At 39.9% G+C, this 18,894-nt stretch overlaps 3 protein-coding genes across 3 annotated transcripts in view; 2 read left to right on the forward strand and 1 right to left on the reverse strand.

Moving 5' to 3' along the window:
* Positions 1–3,946: 3,946 nt before the first annotated feature.
* Positions 3,947–4,977, forward strand: LOC130736432 (uncharacterized). Its single transcript, XM_057588268.1, has 2 exons — positions 3,947–4,747; positions 4,825–4,977. Exons 1-2 carry the CDS (start codon positions 3,947–3,949, stop codon positions 4,975–4,977), a joined length of 954 nt encoding a protein of 317 aa, XP_057444251.1.
* A 9,124-nt stretch (positions 4,978–14,101) lies between these two features.
* LOC130736433 (uncharacterized) lies at positions 14,102–14,446 on the forward strand. Its single transcript, XM_057588269.1, has one exon. The coding sequence runs from the start codon at positions 14,102–14,104 to the stop codon at positions 14,444–14,446; it is 345 nt and encodes a 114-aa protein (XP_057444252.1).
* A 696-nt stretch (positions 14,447–15,142) lies between these two features.
* The window catches only part of LOC130736435 (protein Ycf2-like), a 5,205-nt gene continuing 1,453 nt past the window's right edge, over positions 15,143–18,894 (reverse strand). Inside the window, exons 1-2 of the mRNA XM_057588270.1 lie at positions 18,465–18,894; positions 15,143–15,749 (exon numbers count right to left, since the gene is read on the reverse strand). The exon at positions 18,465–18,894 is cut by the window's right edge and continues 1,453 nt beyond it. Coding sequence (XP_057444253.1) covers positions 15,143–15,749; positions 18,465–18,894 — 1,037 coding nt within the window. The remainder of the gene's footprint in view (positions 15,750–18,464) is intronic.

An 18,894-nucleotide genomic window follows, 5' to 3' on the forward strand; every position in this document is an offset into this window, starting at 1 on the left:
AGTTACCAGGTCCGAAACTGATGAATAAGAAAGGTCAAGAAGCTTGGTGAATTGAAGGGAGGCTTCAAGAGGCTTGAAGAGGAGTTAAGAGGAAGTTCTAAAGGTTTTCCAGCGAAGTCAGAGTGCATAGGCGTGCTCCATTGGTGCCTAGGCGCCAATTGCTCTGTTCCAGGTTTTGGAATTGGCGCCTAGGCGTGCGGAATTGGCGCCACAGCGCCCAGACTCGTCTAGTTTGCCTATAAATTGGTTTTTTGACATTTCTCTTGGAACCTTTTGTCATTTTCTCATATTTTAATAAGTTAGAAGAGAGGGTTTGGGTTCTGGAGCTTGAGGAGCTTTCTCTAAGCCTTATGTTCCAGGTGTCATCTTTACTTTCTTGTATGGATTTCATAGCCATGCTTGGTTAAAACCCCTTTTGTTTTGGGTTCTTTGTAAGACTTTGGATGTTTTAGCTATCATTCCTTTCCTACTCATGTTGTTATGAGTAAACCCTTGAATCTCACTCCTATGCTTTATCTTTCAACCTTGAATGCATGCTAGCTTTTTGCTTTTCTATAATCATAACGAAAGTTTGTTGTAGAATTGAGACTTGTTGTGAGATTACCTCTTCTATGCTTGCTACTAGGAATAGAGGAAGGGTTGGGGTTTGTTGGCCTGAATTGCATGCTTAGTGCTTCTAGCAAATGTTTAGGTTTTCAAGGAATTGAACCTATCTTTTGATTAGAAAGGGTTATCTTTGCGAGGCATCGTTGGATGACTAGTTAGGCTAGAACATCAAGGAGAGACTCCGCACTTAGTGAGTAGGGGAGGTTGCTAAAACTGAATTAGTTGAACAAGAACCCAAGGAAATTTCATCTCTGAACTTCAATCGCTTTATTGCTTGTTCACTTGTCTTCTACACAACCTAAGAAACAATCAACTTTAAAACTGAATTGGCTAAAAAACATTTTTAGCCCCTGATGTTTCAAGTTTGTGCAAATTCTGCCCCTACTCTATTTTTGTCGACGTTTCTACCCCTCATGCTTTAAAACAGTGCACCGTCTACCCCTCCATCAGTCAGACTTACTCAGGAGAGGTTCCTGAGTGGATTGGAGAGATGAAGAGAAGTATATGAAGTTGATGATGATCAAGGAAATGATATAAATTAAATTTGCTTGATGTATATATCAATTATGTATGTAACTGAACTGGTTAAATGCATGGTTTGCTACTTACAGGTTTTGAGTTTGAATCTTACATGCCCCCTTTTTCGAATTTCACTTGAAATTTCCACGTAACAGGTCCAAAAAATATTAAAAAAAAAGGCAAATCAACTCATTCAGTTAGTTTTTTAACGTGTCTGACTGACGGAGGGGTAGATGGTGCACTGTTTGAAAACATGAGGGGTATAAACATCGAAAAAAATAGAGTATGGGCATAATTTGCTCAAACTTGAAACATTAGGGGCCAAAAGTGCTTTTTAGCCAACTGAATTTTATTTGCTATTCAACCTTGAACTTGAATCTTAAACTGACTTTGCAATCTAATTCCCTGAGGTTTGATAAATTAAAACCGGGTAGATTCTGTACACTTGCAGACTGACCAACACTTACCTTGATTGATGATGAACCCTAGTTCTCTTCCTTTCCTCTTCCTTCTTCTTTCTTCTCTTCTTACTCTGTCGTTCTTTTCTTTTCTTCGTTTTTCCTCCTCCTCTCTAACCCCTCTTCTCTTAACCTAATATGATTTCACTGAAGGGCTTTAGTGAAAAACCTCACAACTCTTCTTTCATCCTTCAGTTTCTATTTTAATCTATTTCCCACCCCACCTTCCTTTCTACTTCAAACCACATGTCCACTGTACCATATTATACATAAAATATTTCACATAAATAAACCACATATACTTATTAAAATACCTTACCACATGATTTTACTCAAAATAAAATGGTGAGACTATTTTAAATAAAATAAACATAGATTATCCTATAAGCTAAAAATTGGGGTGTTATAGAATGCATGCTAGCTTTATGCTTTTCTATAATAGAACAGAAGTTTGTTATCGATTAGGGACTTGTTGTGATATTACACCTTCTATGCTTGCTACTAGGAATAGAGGAAGGGTTGGGGTTTGTTGGGCTGAATTGCATGCTTAGTGCCTTTAGCAAATGTTTAGGTTGTCAAGGAATTGTGCCTATCTTTTGGCTTGAGAGGATTGTCTATGCGAGACATCGATAGATAATTGATTTGGCTAGAGCATCAAGGAGAGACTCAGAGTTTTGTGGATAGAATAGGTGGACTAAAACTGAATTAGTTAAGCAAGAACCCAAGGCATTCTCACCATTGTCCTTCACACACTTAAGCATTAAAACAATCAACCTTAAAACTGAATTTTACTCGCTTTCCTACCGTGAACTCGAGGCTTAAACTGAATTCGCATACCAATTCCCCGTGGTTCGATAAATTACAACCGGGTAGATTCTGTACACTTGCAGATTGACCAACAGTACGTGAAGCATTTATTGTGTGGATTTGTTGTGATTCTACACGCTGCAAGCTGTGCATATCTTCTGATATTTTGGGGAATTAATCTTTATAAGGAATGAAGATTAATTTATGTGAGCCAAGTGTTTGAACTATTTTGGCTCGGTTCGTTATTAATTTGTGGAAGGAAATCTTTTCAAGATTTGTTTCTATTTTTACCACATGGACCTGTTGATGCTCAGCCAATTGAAGACCAAGGCCTTCAGAGCATCTATTTATATCCAGCAAGAAACCGTAGTTGCTAGACGAATTGTTGATTGTTTAGGGTTACTTTGTGAATCCATTGTTTTGAGTATTGTAATCAACTCAAGTTCTTTCATTGCTAATTCGAGCACTGAATTGTTGTGTTTCGTTGAGTGTTAATCTCTACATCCTTTTGTACTTTGTAATTCAATCACTGAGTCAATGATTGTTGAGAGAAAGTGAGAGGGGCTCTCAAACTTAGGAGGAGTACTAAGTAGAAATACATTGGGTAGTGTTTGGGTTGTAAGGCTTTGAACAAGGTGTGTTCTTGTAATACCGGTTGTTCCTAAACTACTGATAGTGGATTTCCTTTCTTCGGTGAAAACCCTCCGGACGTAGGTGACGTTGCACCGAATTAGTTTACCATTTCCTTGTGTGATTTACTTTATTGCTTTTATAGTTTAATCAACATACTTAACGTTGTAGTTTATTGTATGCATGTTCTGCTCAATGTCCTGAACATTGTGTAACACATCTATCTAAGCCGAATATGGATTTCAATTGGCATCAGAGCAGACACCCTGCTCTGTTTGGGTGAGCTCCAACGAGGTTTAATTTTGGGAGGATTCACATACCACCAATTCTTGAGGATACAAATTATGACTATTGGAAGGCTCAAATGATTGCTTTCTTGAGACTTTATAGGGATGGACTATACAGTTGAGGAGGGCATAAGAGATTTGATTGGTACTACTCATGACAACAAGTTTCCCATTGCATTTGCTATTGTTGAAATTGAATGTAAGGATTCATGGGTGTTTTTCTTATCATTGTTGAATGATGCATTGAATTCTGTTCGTGAATGGCAAGATAGACAAGTGACAATCATATCAGATATGCAAAAGGTTAGTGTTGATTACACACACTTTGTTTCTTGATTGTGATCTCATTAATTGTTTACATATCATACTTATTTCGTTTACTGTTTACATATCTTACTTTATTGACTATTTGGTTTGTTTGTGTTATAGGGGTTGCAAAATTCAGTTGCAGAAAAATTTCCTTATGCCAAGAATAGGTAACTTTAAGATAAACACTTGCATGACAATAACTTATATGGTTCTTTAAATTGATTTAGTTGTGTTTTTGTCATTTTTAGGTAATGTTGTAATCATTTGCTGAACAATTTTAAACTGAAGTTTAAAACACTGCTTCTTAGCACACAATTTTGGGGTGTGGCAATGGCTTATAATGAGTTTATATATGAGAAAGCTATGGACAGACTCAGAAAACTCAATATTGAGGCTGCAAATTGGTTGTTAGATCCTGAAAGGCCTAAAAGCATGTGGGCAAGACATACTATTGACCCTGATTGCAAATCTGATCATGTAACTAACAATATTTGGGAGGCCTTTAATAGCTGGTTGGGAGACGATAGAAAGAAGACAATTCTGTCTATGATTGAGTCTATTACTTGCAGATTGATGAGTAGATTTCAAAGGATATATGAAAAAGGGTGTGGGTTTGAAAATATTGTGACACCTAGGATTAGAAAGGGGATTGACATTAAGATGCAAGATGGAAGATTTTGTATTGTCACATATGCAGGCAATGGCGAGTTTCAAGTAAAAGATGGGTTCACCACTTTTGTAGTAAAACTGAGGACTAGAGAATGTGGTTGTAATTATTGGAGGCTATCTGGTTTACCTTGCAAGCATGCATGTGCTTGTATTACCTACAAGAGAGAAAATGTGGAGATGTTTTGTGATGAGGCTTACACTACTAGAATTTATTGCTTATCTTACACTGAGATTATACATCCCATGCCTGAATTGGATACCAATAATAGAGGTTGTTATGGGAAGATTGATCCTCCTGCATTGAAGAGGCTACCTGGAAGGCCAAGAATTAATAGAAAGAGAGGTACGACTGAAGGTCCAGCTGGGTCATATGCAAGAAGATCAAACACAATTAGGTGTGGAAATTGCAAGGAATTTGGACATAATGTTTTGGGATGTCAGAGAGATAAAACCAAAAAACAGGTATGAATAAGTTGATGTTAATTGTCAAAATTTTCTCATTATATAAAATCAAACTGACATATTTCTTTATTTTGCAGAAAAAACTTATGGTAAGACGGGCAAAGGATAGTCAAGCAATGTCTTCTTCAAATCATGGTACTTTAGTTCAAACTCGTGTGAGCAGTCAAGATCCATCCCGTTCAAGCCAAGTGCTCATGAGCAATCAAGTTTTTAGTGAAAATATCAATTGACACATTTTAGGCTTGTAGTGTCCTTTTTGTTTGGATACATTTCATGTATATTTGATACAAGATTAAATCGGTTTTGATAATTGTAATTGACACTTTCTGGGAAAGCTCTTGGAATGACTTCGGTTAAAATTTTGCAAGTTTCCAATTTGATGCAAGTTTAAATTGGTTTTTACTTCATACATATTTCGGTTTTTATGTCTTCTTTGGAAAATAGCTTTTAATTCAAGTGAGAAATCTATTATTCATAATCCAATTTACTGATCAACTTATTTAGCTTTTTTATTGATAACACGTGTAGTGATCAGCTCATAGCACATGCTGATATGGAATTTCATTGAATTTGGGAAGTAACAATAGGGATCACAGTTATAAGAAGAAATATTAGGAAATTTATTAATTCAAAGTTAAAATTGAATACATTGTGTATGAGATTGATTACATATATACAATTAAGAGGTGTCACAACTCACAACCACAACTCAAACTTTTGCTTAATATAGTACAAAAGGGGAAATTCTCAAAATCTCTCCTACACCAGATTCTCCAACCATTCACTTTGCCTCTTTACAATCAGTACTTGGTCTAATAACTGGTTCAAGTGACAACTCTTTGCCTCTGCATCTACACCAGGACAGCTCTAGATAGTGATTGCATGACTCAAGTAATTTTCTCTTTGAAGGACAACTCTAGATAGTCACCAGTAACCACGGTGTATATAGTGCATCATCAGTGTGCTTTACTACATTATCTTGCAGCAGGTATGGTGCAGAAGTAAACTTGATATCTTTGAAATTAGAAAATCAAATAAAAATCCAAAAATGACTGTGACTTCTTGGGTCCGATAAATAAACAAACACCTTGTGCTCAATTTACCAAATATGCACAAACAGCCACATAAAATGGTTATCAAGCACAAATATTTCATCCAGTCTCAATACTAGTCTCATGGGTAATCAAGAAAAGCAAAATGGTGCAAAAACTGAAATTTTTTATGGTGGGTGGATGTGAAGTGGAATTGTGTACCTTGGCTGAGGCACACGGAATTACTGCACTAAATACATGCTCTACTTTTCTGCATCATTTACGTGGCTCTTTCGATGGAAAGGGGAAGAATGGAAGGAATCACTATGAGTCTATGACTGTATAACAGTGAAGCACCGTTGCTGTTTTTCTTTTTTTGGGTCTAAAGTAACGCTGTTAAGTTACTGTAAGATAGAGGGGGTATTTGTGTAGTGTGATTAATCTAATAAGGGTGGTTAGTGTATGGTTAAATAATAGAGGGGACGTGAGTGTTGTATTGTCAGACTTGAGGGGAGGTGAGTGTAATTTTCCCTAGATTTTAAGGTGAAAAATTGCTTATGAGCTGTTGATCGATTGATGTTAAAGTGAGATTGTTGGCAGAAGAAGCCATGTAATTAGATTTGAATGGTATTAGCATTATGATAAATGGATGTATGTTTCATGGTTGGGTTGTTGACGTGAGAGTATGACGACACCTGCGAAGTCGTTCAGGTGGGCGATGGAGTCAGGTTTTGGATCATAGTGCCTAGTGCACTAGCATGAGAGTGATATATAGGCCTTTTTAGAGATGATTGCTAGGTACGTGAGTGTTGCTTTTGCCTTGCATGTCACATTTGAGGTGGATTTAATTTGGTTGACGTTTTCCTAGGATTCAAGATATGGACTGAGGCAACTTGGGAATCAAAAGAGAAGTGAGAGAGCCGAATCTAAGACTGATCTCTGACTTATAGTTTCGAGGGCGAAACTATTGTAGGGGGTAGTAATGTAAGACCCAGGTAAATTAAGCTTTTAATTAACTAGTTATTTCTCGGCTTAAGGGAGATAAGCGCTATTAAGTTTAAGTTGATGTATATATTATGTCTTGTATATTTATATAATTCTATTAGCATTATTATTTTCTTACTTGAAAGAAACGAAAAGAAAATTAAAAAGAAAAAAATAGAAAAGATAAGGTAAAAAAAAAAAGAGAGTCACGTAAACCAAATTTGTACGTAAACCAAATTTGTTTTTGTGAGAAGAATAGAAAATGATATGCTAGGAGGAAGTTTCAGAACATATATATATATATATGTATATATAGCTTGTTAATATTTCCAAAACTTGATCACTTAAACTTGCTCAAAGTGATCTTAAATTATACTACAGAGTCCCTAATAATTTTTAGGATCATGATTCATCTTCCTAATATTTTTTTCTATAGCTTTATGAGTTAAATCTTACACTACCTAAATTAAACTATACTTTAATTATTTTGACATCCTTATACACGGCATCCACACACAAATTTTACATTTTAATTTCCTCGTGAGAAAGGTACCAGCTCCTGCTACTCTTCCTTTCAATACTCACTCATACTAGTCCTACGACAAGTAAACTAAGGTTCATTTCTATTTCCAAGTGTAGTCTGTTTAGGATTTCCTTCATCAGGGGGAAAAAATACTTACTTGATCTCTTAGTTGGATAACAAATCGTGTCAGACTACCTAGCCGCCATCACAAATGAATTTTCCACCTCCTCCTTGCTGCAAGATTCACACACCTCATGCTTCTTACATGTTACTCTCCAAGCATTACACCTCATGATTGTTGCATGCTGCCTATCTTCTAAGCCTCCATGTTATGTGTTATGGTTGCTTGTTGCATGTTCAACACGTCCTACTTTGATGCATGCTTCATTGCCACCTCCTACTAGACTGAAGCCTATATATAGAACACGAATGACTTTGAAAAATACAGACAAGGATACACACGAGAGAGAAATGGAGAAACATTGGCATACACCATTGTTTTGTATTATTAGTTTTTGGTGAAAATTCTTGAGTGATTGTTTTGAGTTGAGGAGATTCTTGAGTTTTGGGAGTGTAAGCTAGGAACTTCAAGCTAGAATTTTGAAAGCGATTAATTTTTTAAGGATACGAAGTGCGAGAATGCGTTCGTGTCGGAACTAAAGGATGGAAGGGCAGCGAACCGGTACGAGGAGCGACGACGTGATTGGATCGAAGTCGTAACTTAGGAAAGAAAGTGGCTAAGGTGAGGGCACTTCGCTTCGGCTATTTATATTACTGAATATATGCTATGTGATTGTTGTGAGATATTCGCTTAGGCTATTTATATTATTGAATATATGTTATATGATTGTTGTGAGAGCACTTCGATGCTTGCTATTTGATAAAATGACTTGTTGTGATGATGTTTGTACTTTCATGGTGATATTTGATTATCTATTAACGGTCTATCGCTTGTGTAACCGGAGGGTTTTTCCGAGTGTCGGTTAGAGGAGACTCTGACTATGCTTTAGATCTACTGTGGCTTTCGATCAAGAGGTTTTCTCAAAAAGATTAATACAGGGTGGGATCTTTTATTTAATTTACCAAAGTTTTTGAAAAGGAACAAACCTATTCATGATTTACTTATAAAAGTTCATCTAAAATAAATAATCAAAGCGTACACATATTTTGTAAATTAAAATAGAGTTTATTTGCATTGCAAAACTTTTAAAGAATGAGAAGGATATTTTCAAAGGGACTTCAATCAATCCTTTGTAGAAAAGATAATTTCAATTGGGGGCTTTATTTAATGATTTTTGAGAAAAGAAAGACGAGACTCGACGACACGGTTACTTGGAGTGGAGTGACCTGTCGTAGTGTAAACTTCGGTCACTTGGAGCGGAGTGCAACCGTTGGTGATAAACCAGAATTGTGTCCTAGTTTGACTATTTTCTTAGCAGTAAACACGAACACTGGAGAGGGCGTTCTTGTTTGTTTAGCTAACCATGATTCATATCATGCATGCATACATTTTGTCAGGATGGTGGAGTGGCCATGCCTGTCTTCTGATGACGATGGAGTGGTCGTACCTTCAGATATTGATAATGGAGAGGTTATCAACCATGTTGATACTGGAGTGGGTATCAACTATGTTGATACTAGAGTGGGTATAAACTAAGTGGCATTCACTAGTCAGAGGTTGATACTGGAGTGGGTATCAGACCGACTAAGTGTTGTCCCGCCTACCTAATATGGAAAAGGCGTTTATATCCGGATCATTTGATGTGCCTCTGTGACATTGCATTTGCACGAGCATATAGACTAACCTTAGGGTTGTCTATTGAGCTTGATATGTGCTATGAGTTTTGATATGCTTGAGATAAGCTAAATGTTATTTAATTGTTATGTGTGTGGGAGAGGTTTGTCATGGACAACCCTCATATTTTACATAAGCCACGTGATCGATAGATCTGCGTGTGTGAGCGTGAAACGTATAAGTATGTGATTATGTGTATACTGTGTGACCTACTATTATATATATACATATATTATGAAAGTTGACCCTCGCACGCCATTGTATGTCTTGCTTGTTTTGGGCGGCCGGCGACTGCCAGGTGATGGGCGACTGTCAGGTGATGGCGACGACATGATCAAGTACCATGCTTTGGGGAAGGCGCAGTGGTGCTGCGGATGAGGAGGATCCATGGTGATCTGATGAAGTAACATGACTTTGTATCAGAGTTCTGCGAAGAGTACCGTGAGTCGTTCGTGGATTTGACTACATATCTGCTGATGCTAGAACCCTATTGCAGATCTTATTCGAGATCGATTGTTCGGCTGTTGAGGAGAATTCCTCAGAGAGGAGTAGAGTCTTGTGTAAGGCTTGAGCCTTTTGGGTAGAAAGCTTATCGTTTTTGGTTGAAGCTTGTAGGATTATCATATGAGTTTGTATTCCTTTGGTTTTAGAGGAAGAGTAGGTTCCGATGTTTTGTTGCTTTTTGTCCTACCTAGTGTGTAGATCACAGGAAGCATGTCGGGCATAAGTCTTTTGATATTGCTTTTTGAAGACTCAATTGTACGTATACTTTTGGATATAAAGATATACATTATTGGGTAATTATTGGGTGTTGGCTAGAGCATGTTTTGGAAAAAAAAATATACTTGCATATTCTTGACTTCTAAAGTTTAGCTAGCATATTTAGTTTGGATAAAGTAACAAGTGACCCTCGTGAAAAATCGGGGCGTTACATTGTAGTATCAGAGCCGACCTCTCCCAGTACGGTGTGGTTCGGGGACGAACCAAGCGGAAGTTGGTGGGCCTGTGACGCCTTGAGCTGATGAAGGCGAGGATTGATCGCCTTCTATGTGGAGGGACGCACCACACCCGAACAAGAGGTATTCCGAGACTGTGTAGGGATGGACTATACAGTTGAGGAGGGCATAAAAGATTTGATTGGTACTACTCATGACAACAAGATGCATCTTCTTTTCGGGAGCCTAACTCATAAAAACTCCACGGTTAAGTGTGCTTGCCATGGAGCAATATTGGGATGGGTGACCTCCTGGGAAGTTTTCCCGGGAAATGCGTGAGTGAGGACAAAACGCATTGAAAAGACTCGTGTTGTTACCGTGAGGCCAGTCGTCAAGTCGGGATGTTAAACTGAAGCCCCAGAGAACGGAGACGCACGTCTCAATCAGTTCACACGGTCGAAGCCTCCAGAAAACATTTTCCCAGTTCAGTACAACAGTCATAATCAAATGCCAATCAAATTTAAACATCTTCATCTCAAACGCATGCAGTGCGATAAAACATGCAAGACTCAAAGACGCTCCGAAACCGAGTTACCCTTACCTTTTATCCTCCTTCCAAGCTCGATATCACAGTCCGATCCGAAGTCAAACTCCTGAACTCAGCAAGTTCCCGGTGCGTCATCCTCCGTTGTGAAACCTCACAGCTTGTTCCAAACCACTTTCCTCCACTCAACTCGCTCCAAACCTTAAGCACCATATCATTTCTCAGTCACTAAGAAACAATACAATCCAATGATACTAAACAAAACTGAAAGAAGCTTTTGAAGTTTCAGATTTCGACATCTAGGCACGAATTGACAACAAGACCCCTGTTCGCTAAAACGCGCATAACTCGAGCTACAAAACTCGGAATGAAACGAAACCAAAACCAAAATTTCGACAACAGAGAGGGCTACGCTATGGCTCAGGCCATACAAACCCAAAAATATTTTTGGACACGGTACAGCTCCAAATAAGTTTTGGCCACTACAAAAAAGGGTTTGCTGAACTTTTTCTTCGATCTAATTTAATTCCTAGGTATTCTTACGCGATATCTAGGGCAGGAAAACACTCAGAACGATTACGGGAGCAAAAACTAGAATAGGGGCTTTTTGGTCCAATAAAATTTTCCAAAACTCAAAGTCGATATTTTTCGAAACAGATTTTGAATCGTTATAAACAAGGCCTTTAGTAACAACTAATCTGAAAGGCACTACGTAAGATCAAGACTTTTTGAATCCAAAAATAAATTAGAGGTAAAAATTAGAGGTAAGATAGTTGAAAAGAAAAATCAAAGCTATCAGACATTTTGACATTTTGCTCCAAACTTTGAGCACAGAAAGACATGAGAAAACCCAACAGAAAGAAGAAACAGAAGTAAGATCAGGCATCCTTACCTCTGCACCTACGCGTAGTTCTGAAATCAGGACGATCGGGCAAGAACTGAAGAAAATCTCACTCTCTCTCTCTCTCTCTCTCTAGAATACTCACGGCCAAGGAGGGGAGAAAATGAGATGAGATATTTCTCATTTTTTCCCTTTATATAGGTGAGGGGAAAACCCGAAAAATTGAGATTTTGCGGTTCTGGTTGTTTTGGTACTTTCATCTGCCGACAAAAATTGAGTATTCGGCGACAGAATGTCGAAACTCAAATCGAGGTTCATTTAATTGAGGAAAACGTCTCAAAGACGGTGTGGGTCGATTTACGCCCAAAAACTACTTTTTGCAGTCGACGTCGGATGAAGAAACTTCCTTATGGAAAAAGATCACAAACGTCGAAAGGAATGAGGAAACGCTGATGGAAACTTTGTTAGAAGCTCCGAATAGAAAAACTCTTCATTCAGGGTCTTAATTAAAGCCCTCTAGAAGTTAAAATCTAGCTTCGGCAGACTTCCGGGAAGCAATATCTAACGTGCGTACAGTTCATGGTTTCGTATCGGAATACTGGTCATGGAAAAATTACTCGGAGGTTCTTATTCTCCCTCCAATTCAAAAATTATCTTAAACGACGCTCTAGGAGAGGATATAGCCTTTTTCAAACACTCTCGACCTTGGTCGGGTGCGAATACTGCTCGTGCTATCACTTAAACTGATACAGTATCATCCTTAAACATACTCCGAGCTTAATTATCATATAAATAATATTCATGACTCACAATAGGGTTCGAGTCAGAAGAATAACACATAATATTAGCACACAATCATTTAATACAACGAAAATAGATAAATAATCTAGTTATTTATTTCGGGGTCTTACAATGAGAATGTAGGAAGACAATCAGGTTATCAAGTGGTCAACCAGACGTCGAGACAATGGGTGAGACATCCATATCCACAAGGGAGGAACTATCAAAATTTAACATGGAGGTGTCATCATTGTGGAAGATCTGGTCATATTAGGCACTGTAGTTACAAACTTTACAGGTACCCCAAAGCAAATGGTCAAACTACGATAGATGAACCTCGGACACGAACCAAAGCCAAGGGTGAATGGAAACCTAAAATTAATCCTATTTCTCTCATTGCTCACACTTCACTACGTGCTTCAGCGAGAAAGGATTGGTACTTTGATAGTGAGTGTAACATTCCGATCTGATGACTGGCCTCACGCTAACAACACGAGTCTTTTCAGCGCGCTTTGTCCTCACTTACGCGCTTCCCGGTCAAATTTCCCAGAAGGTCACCCATCCCAATATTGCTCCAAGGCAAGCACACTTAACCATGGAGTTTTTATGAGTTGGGCTCCTGAAAAGAAGTTGCAACTTGTTGTTATGAGTAGTACCAATCAAATCTCTTATGCCCTCCCCAACTGTATAGTCCATCCCTATACAGTCTCGGAATACCTCTTGTTCGGGTGTGAGATCGGTTCATTCATGTGCCCCTCCGCCTAGAAGCCTGCCAGGAACCGCTCCTTGTCCGTGCCTTACTGCACCGGCGATCACTCCCCGCCCTCGTCGGCCTCGGGCGTCTCAGGCCCACCAACTTCCGCTTGGTTCGTCCCCGAACCACACAGTACTGAGAGAGGTCGGCTCTGATACCATTTGTAACATCCCGATCTGACGACTGGCCTCAAGCTAACAACACGAGTCTTTTCAGCGCGCTTTGTCCTCACTTACGCGCTTCCCGGGAAAACTTCCCAGGAGGTCACCCATCCCAATATTGCTCCAAGGCAAGCACACTTAACCATGGAGTTTTTATGAGTTGGGCTCCCGAATAAAAGTTGCAACTTGTTGTTATGAGTAGTACCAATCAAATCTCTTATGCCCTCCTCAACTGTATAGTCCATCCCTATACAGTCTCGGAATACCTCTTGTTCGGGTGTGGGATCTGTTCATTCATGTGCCCCTCCGCCTAGAAGCCTGCCAGGAGCCGCTCCTTGTCCGTGCCTCACTGCACCGGCGATCACTCCCCGCCCTCGTCGGCCCCGGGCGTCACAGTGGGTGTTCTAAGCACATGACTGGAGCAAAAAGCTATTTAGAAGAGGTTAATTTAACATCCCGACTTGACGACTGGCCTCACGATAACAACACGAGTCTTTTCAGTGCAATTTGTCCTCATTCGCGCACTTCCCGGGAAAACTTCCCATAAGGTCACTCATCGTAATATTGCTCCAAGGCAAGCACACTTAACCTTGGAGATTTTATGAGTTGGGCTCCCGAAATGAAGATGCATCTTGTCGTCACGAGTAGTACCAATCAAATCTTTTATGCCCTCCTCAACTATATAGTCTCATACCTATACAGTCTCGGAATACTTCTTGTTCGGGTGCGAGATCGATTCATTCATTCATGTGCCCCTTCATCTAGAAGCCTTCCAAGAGCTGCTCCTTGTCCGTGCCTCAATGCATCGGCGATCACTCCCTGCCTTCGTCGGCCCCGGGTGTCAAATACAAGCGAAGATGAAGGCGTCACAGAGTAGGTAAAAGAGTTATGCTAACACAGGACGAAGAGAGTTTGAGTTTGAGTTTGAGGCGGAGATCATGTGTTTCTTCGCGTGACACAAACTACCAGAGTGGGAAGAGCGATAAAGTCAAGGAAGCTGACAACAATGTTCATTGGACCATACCACATCATTGAGCGAGTCGGTAAGGTAGCTTATCGTATTGCGTTGCCACCTTTTCTTTCCAAGATTCATGACGTGCTACACATGTCACAATTGAGGAAGTACATCCCTGATCCCTTTCATATTATCAAGGAAGACGATATGCAGATTAGAGACAACTTGTCTTTTGAAGTGATGCCAATAAGGATCGAAGAATGTAGGATCAAGCAGCTAAGGAACAAGCAGGTCCTTTTGGTGAAAGTAATTTGGAATCAAGTCACTGGCGATGCCACTTGGGAACTAGAAGAGAAGATCAAGGAGCGGTATCCGGAACTCTTCGTTGAGGTTTAAGTTTCGAGGCCGAAACTTTCTTTTTGGGGGGTAGTAATGTAAAACCCAAGTAGATTAATCGTTTAATTAACTAGTTATTTATCAGTTTAATAGCGATTGAAGGTATGAAAAACACTAGTTATCCCTCTAAGATTTTAGCATATCTTCTTGGTTTCAAGAACACAAAGTGCAAGAGAAAAATAGATGATAAAGCACACATGTATTTTATCCTGGTTCACTTGATAAATCCCTCAAGCTAATACAGTCCACCCATTAAGGTGATTTCTTCCTTCGCAGAATGAAGGTAATCCACTATTCAAAGATTGTTACAGCTACACTAGCACACCTTGCCCAGTGACTAACAAATCTAAGAACAAGCAACACAGACACACAAGTCTTAGTCTTCTCAAGAATCCTGACCTCACTGGTCTCTCAAGAAACTAGAAACAAATTTGTAGAAGGTTTGGATTTACAAAGAGTTGCTTCTAAACAAGCAGAAGTAAACACAGTAAGAACAATGAAGAAATAAGCTTCAGAGGTTACTGGAGCAGATGTGTCTGCATGATAATGCATTTGTTTAGAAGCTCGGTCTATGACCATCTGATCAGAAGTGGCCTGATCAGGGGCAGATTGTGTGGGTGGAGTTTCTGGTTGAGAAAAGACAAAGTCTTTAGAGGAGAGTGGGGAATATTGTTTGAGTGAAACATCAGAAGGTTCTCATGTGGTTGGTTCAACATTGTTGATTGGGAAGGAAACTGAAAGAGGAATAGGGTGTGGTTGAGGTTGGATAAGTTGAGGTTGATCAGATTCGGTGGTAACGAGGCTGGTATAGGTGAGTTGAATCGGTGGATTTGGTGCATAGGTGGATTGACGTAAGATTTCTAGAAGATTAACTCTTGGAGAGGGGTTAGATGATTGTTCAGCGGTGGTTGAGATGGTGGTTGTGGTGATTTGAATAGGTTGGGTTGGTATGGGTAAAGTGAGGGAAATGAGTGGAGAGGTTAAGGGAATTGTTGTTGACGTAGTAGAGGTAGAAGGAGGGGGAAGAAGTTGAGTTTCATCAATGGTTGTAAGTGAAATTGAGACAGAAGGAGAGGCATACTTACTTGCATGTCGTGCAGAGCCTCTGGTAGGTCTTGGAGCTGGATTCTGATTCAGGGCTGTCGTAGCAGAATCCTTCTTGGCCTTCTTCCTTTTTACCTTATGCTCACCATCAGAGGTTTTTGCCGTCGTCTTCCTCTTCCTAGGAACATAAACATCTAAAGTCTTTGGAAGGTTCCTAAAGAAGACTTCATGATCTATGTGTAAGACCAAGTGTAAGGCCCTAAGTTCAATTTGGAACAATTTTATGAAAGTTTGAATAAAATTGGAGTTTTAGCTAATGTTTGATAACTGGCAGATTAGAACTGTCAACTTGTGCTACTTTTTAGAGGGTCTTAACGACTTCATTTGGGAAAACTTCCTTCACGAGAGTTGTAGCCCTTTAAGTTTAAAAAATTCTCGAAGTGGAATCATGTCATTCCGACCTCTATAGCTCGCGATATTCGCATTTTAGTGATTGTCGTTCAGGCTGTACAGTACCAGCGAACTAATTGAGGTGTTTTTATTTTAATCCCGATTTTGCTTCTGTTTTTACATAAAAGGACTTGGTTTTTAATTGAGTTTAGACCAGATTAAGAGCTAAATTGATGGGTCAAGGGTTTGGGCATGGTTCGGGCTTGAAAAGAAAATTGAAACCCTAGCCCACTAGGTTGTGTGTGTTGCGGGTTCAAGAGGGGTAAAAGGGGGGAAACTTGTTTCTTTTCTCCATATCAGAAACAGAAACCTAGAGCACTCTTTACGTAAGAAAACAGAAGAGGAAGAGAGTGGGCGAAACCTTCCCTTGCACCCTTAGCCGCCGCCGACCAAGCCGCCGCCGCCACCTTGTGCGCGCGCGAGAGAGAGGGAGACCTGCGAGAGAGAGAGCTCGAGTAGGAGGGAAGAGAGGGACGTGGACAGCAAGCTACTGAGCTCTGAACCTGCAATCTTTTCTCTTTTTCAGACCAAGAACCCAAGGTAAGGGCTGGTCCTAGGAAGGGTAGGTTTTCTAGGAGGTTTTGCCATGAATTGCAATCTTTTCTCTTTTAAGGGTTTTTCCACGAGGTTTTGACATGGTATGCTTGCTGTTAATTTCTCATATGATACTAGACTATGTGATGTTATTTGAATCTTGTTGATATTGGCTATGATTACATGAGAAAATTTACATGCATGCTTGAAACTTGGCTACGTGAAATCCCTTGTTATGACATGAAATTGTATGTGTGATGGTTGCTGAAATTTTTACATGATACTTGGATTGTTGGGCTGTACCAAGGCTACCATGATCAAGAGGGAAGGAAAGAAAAATCGTTTTGGAAACCCTAGAGCCATTACAAGGCTCGGCCGAACCCAATTATTGAGGGGTAGGCGGATTTCTTTTTCCTTCTGTCTTGATGATTTGAGTCGCATGGTACCTTGCCGATGAACTTGCCATGATATGCTATGCTTGAGTGAATGATTATGCGTTGATGGTTATGCGTTTCCTTAGCATACTATATTGTTTATTGAATAAGTGTTCAAGGGTCGCTCATCCAGCTGTAATTCACTTGGGCGCTTGGATTGTTGTTTTATTTCTGCGACATGAAATTAAGACTCTAGGTTTGACTTTAGAGCCTTAAGAACAAAGAGAAAGAGAATTAATAATGTTGTGACTCGTTTGCAAGTGAAATTAATTAGCGGACATAGGTCAGGTGGACTATTGTCCATGAGAACGATGGGCTTGCACGCGAGGGAGTTATTTGCGTTGACTGCGGTCTCCCGTGAACCTTGTGGGCCGGTGTGGCTTCACGTGATTTGGTTGACTGCGGTCACCGTGAACTTTTGTGGATCATTGCGGCTCCACGTGAATTGGTTGACTGCGGTCACCGTGATAACCGTGCCTCTGCGGAAGCACTAAGATGGCCATGGATGTTTTGGTGGGTTGTGTGAAGTGAGGTTCCGTTCGATGATCTACTAATTATAGGAACCCTAATGTGAAAGGATTAATTATTTAATTTGGAAGTTGAAACTTTATATTTATCTTGCTATGTGTTTTTCTTTTGGACCTGACCCTGCTTTTGTGTTATGTGTTATTTGGGGGGGGGGGGTAGATGACGTCCACGACGACGACGCACGTCCATCACTGGACACTGAGACTTGATAGTCAGCTTGACGATCGGGCCTGGAGAGCCGACTCCTCTGGGACTCGAAAAGTCTATGTCGGGGATGTGAGCTTCATGGGGATGGACAGGGACGGAAACTTGGTGGAGGTCCGAACGATTGAAGGGGGAGTCATTGATATGCCCTATCCGCCTGCTAGATTCCACCAACTTGAGAACGAGGGATTCGGGGAGTCGCCAACTGAGTTCATGCCCTGTGACGAGTCTGATGCTTCAGTTACAGGACCACGTCGATATGGTGGAGGCGCACGGTGGATACACAACAACTTGGTTGGGCCAAGACCAAGAAAGAGAAGACAGGCTGTTGAGGACGAGAAACCAAAGGACGACCCTGTAGAGCGACCGGGACAGTGATGGCATGACTGGGGGACCCTATGAGAGCGAGCATTCATTTTAGAACCTTACTTTAATTTTTGTTAAGCTTTATGGAAACTTTGATTATTTGATGTACACTGTTTACTTTCACCGTGGTTTTTCCACACTTGGGTGTGGACACGACATTTCTTTTATTTACAGTTGGTTTTATGACAGTGATAGATTATGTACGAATCCGCTCATGAATTTATTTCAAACCGTTTTTCATTAATCCGCTGTTTCTGGTTAAAGTTGTAAATTGGAGAAACATTAATGAGGTTTCTAAAACGTGGTATTCAAGAGTTTTCTAAAGAGAAAATGATCTTTTATCACCTAATCAAGATAAGTAATGAAATCGGCGAAAATTAATTGTGAAGGTTGGTTACTGTGTGACACTCGAGAAATCGGGGCGTTACATTGTGGTATCAGAGCTCCGGTTGAGAAACCAGAGCACTAAGGGTTTTGGGCACACGAGTAGAGCGGGATCTACTTTTTGGGGAATATGAGTCGAAGCAATTACAAGAATATTTCTAGTGGAACATCTTTCACAATCCCTGGAGAGATGGTTCGCTAATAGACCGAGGGATAAGGAATTCGACTCATTCACATCCAGATCATGAATGTTTGGAATCCATATTATGCAAGGAGACATTGCTTTTGCTAATTCGAATTGAAGGGTGATATAAAATCGGTCTTTTTCCGGCATCATATCCATAGTTAGCGCATTCATCATAGTTAGCAACTCCAGCTCCGTATCAAGGTCACGATCGATATCGTCACTATCATTACTATCATCAATATCGTCAATATCGTGACTATCATCAATATCGTCAATATCGTCACTATCATCAATAAGAAAACCCTTAGGCTTGTTAT

The sequence above is a fragment of the Lotus japonicus genome, chromosome 2 (genome assembly GCF_012489685.1).
Source record: "Lotus japonicus ecotype B-129 chromosome 2, LjGifu_v1.2".
Lineage (NCBI taxonomy): Eukaryota > Viridiplantae > Streptophyta > Magnoliopsida > Fabales > Fabaceae > Lotus > Lotus japonicus.

Coding starts and splice junctions, on each gene's coding strand:
- LOC130736433 (XM_057588269.1), top strand. CDS start 14,102: ATGTTCATTGGACCATACCACATCATTGAGCGAGTCGGTAAGGTAGCT.
- LOC130736432 (XM_057588268.1), top strand. CDS start 3,947: ATGGCTTATAATGAGTTTATATATGAGAAAGCTATGGACAGACTCAGA. Junction 4,748..4,824: donor GAGATAAAACCAAAAAACAG/GTATGAATAAGT, acceptor TTTATTTTGCAG/AAAAAACTTATGGTAAGACG.